Raw genomic sequence first — 2,285 nt, 5'->3', positions numbered from 1 at the left:
CGGTGACACCAGCTAAACCAGAACAGTGCAGCAACAAAGGATCGCATCTGCTGTATGGATTTATCCAGCTCATTCAATGACATACTTTAATTCAAATGATCTTACTGCACAGATTACTGCTAAATATTGAAAGTGATTCTAAAATATCACCTGTTGTGGCAATAATTACTAATTAGTACAAGCAAGACCATAGGCGTAATTTACAGGGGGGGGGGGCAATAATCAAATCTGGCCAGTGCAACCCCCCAAAAACAAATCATAATTTCCTTTATTAAAATAAAGGAATGCAGAAAAGGCAGAAACTGTTGCAGAGAAATTCATCAGAATGAAGAAAATGAAGTGTTTGTTATGCTCAAAATTTCTATTTTTTATTTCTATTTTGCCCCCCCCCCCCTCCCCTTAGTAACGCTGTAATCTATCTTGTACTAACAGTTTATTGTTGCACACATCGTAACATTTTATATATTACATACAATATTTGTGAATGATTACCAAATGAATTGTTAGAAAATGTAAAAGAAATTATTTAGATTGTTTGGATTCATTATTTGGATTGCTATTATGTAGTTGCAACTGATGATTCTAAAACCTTGGTTATGGTTAATAAATAATTTGTAAAGCATGTATAAACCTTATTTAGAATATTATTAGAAGGCCAAATTGATATTACTTGATGCTTCATAAACCACTTATCAATCATTTACTAATTATTATAAGCATTAGTTACAACTTTATAATAGCCACCAAAATAATGTTTAACATAAATGAACGGCTAACATTTCCAATCTCTGTTGTCATGGCGATGGTTCAGCCATCATCATGTGACCAACACGTTGAACTTAATTGAAGAAGGATTTATACAAAATACCTATGAATGTTTAAAAAGTCTGTGCAGGAATATAGTTTGAGTTGAAATATTTAAATTAATTTAAATTTCAATGACAAATCAAATCACTGTCTAAGATTGGCGATATCAAAGTGAATGCTTTGGGCATGCTTTCTCACTGTCTTTGCAAATCAAAGGTGTAAAATTGACTTTAAGACTGTGGTATTTCTTTACAGGCTGAAACCTGGTCGAGATGACCAAAGACTTCCTCCATCACCATCATCTTCACTACATAACCAACTCAGCACTTTCCACTCTGTAACTCACCGCTGTCATCCTGAATAGCAAAGTCGAACAAAACTACAAATGGAGCCACATTAACTAACAATGAATCTGCATGGCCTTTAGGCAAAACACAGACTTAGTTAGTGGTGAAAGATCATCATTTGAGTTAAAAAACAACAACAACTTTGTTAAGCTTAGAGAAGCATTATCATGTGGTTAAGGAAACAACTACTTGGTCATGGTTACAAGAAAATCAACATAGCGTTCTGTCCCTTCTGATGCCTACTGCATAATCCCATGCGAAGGAATCATGCTCTATCCAGCCTCAAGTCCTGTTCACAATATACTAGAAAAACCTGGCTGCTGGGCTGTATATACGGGGTCAGCCCTACGTTCCCACAGCCCAATGGTCCCACAGTCCTATGTTCCCACATTTCTAAGAATTTTCTTTTCACTGAAAATTAGGCCCTATATTCCCACATTTCTAAGATTACGTTGGGATTAGGGTTACATTCCATCTGTAGTCCATTGCTACTGGATAATAGGTTTGGTGTAATTGGCTACCAAATTTGGAGAAAGGGGGATCAAATCTGATACAATTTTATGAAAAAGGAAATGTGGGAACATAGGGCCTAATTTTGGAAAAAAATCTTAGAAATGTGGGAACTGTAGGGCCTAATTTTGGAAAAAATCTTAGAAATGTGGGAACTTTGAGAACATAGGGCCTAATTTTGAAAAAAAATTCTTAGAAATGTGGGAACATAGGGCCTAATTTTCAGTGAAAAAATAATTTTTAGAAATGTGGGAACATAGGGCCTAATTTTCAGTGAAAAAAAAATTCTTAGAAATGTGGGCTCATAGGGCTGTGGGAACATAGGCACGCTCCCGTATATACAGGATTATTGGGAAGAGTGGAGTCTGTAGGAGCTGATTTATTGGAAAGAACCAATTTGCAAAGCACCAGGTGAAATTACTTTTGCAAAGACCAACAAGCTACAATGTCACTGTTGCAGCAGTTAGATTCTGAAGTCTGATTGTTTTTTTTGTTTTTTTTGTCTCAGTGTGATGATGGTTTGTTATTGTATAGTTACTTTAGCACATCTTATCAAAGAGTACGGGTTTCACTTCTAACCTTGCTGCAGTGATGTAGAAGTGTACTAAGGTTAATACACCC

The 2,285-nt window shown here is 35.7% G+C and overlaps 1 protein-coding gene across 3 annotated transcripts in view; it reads left to right on the top strand.

Moving 5' to 3' along the window:
* si:dkey-191g9.5 (rap1 GTPase-GDP dissociation stimulator 1) overlaps nt 1–1,752 on the top strand; it is a 40,564-nt gene extending 38,812 nt beyond the window's left edge. For all 3 annotated transcript variants that reach the window (XM_039783568.1, XM_039783569.1, XM_039783567.1), the window contains 2 exons: nt 1–52; nt 1,063–1,752. The exon at nt 1–52 is cut by the window's left edge and continues 112 nt beyond it. In XM_039783568.1, the coding sequence (XP_039639502.1) occupies nt 1–16 (16 nt within the window). In that variant the 3' untranslated portion in view covers nt 17–52; nt 1,063–1,752. The remainder of the gene's footprint in view (nt 53–1,062) is intronic.
* Nucleotides 1,753–2,285: the final 533 nt, after the last annotated feature.

Source organism: Perca fluviatilis, chromosome 19 (genome assembly GCF_010015445.1).
Source record: "Perca fluviatilis chromosome 19, GENO_Pfluv_1.0, whole genome shotgun sequence".
In the NCBI taxonomy this organism is placed as follows: domain Eukaryota; kingdom Metazoa; phylum Chordata; class Actinopteri; order Perciformes; family Percidae; genus Perca; species Perca fluviatilis.
The sequence above is the reverse complement of the archived record's forward strand: the minus strand, read 5'-3'. Positions and strand labels throughout refer to the sequence as shown.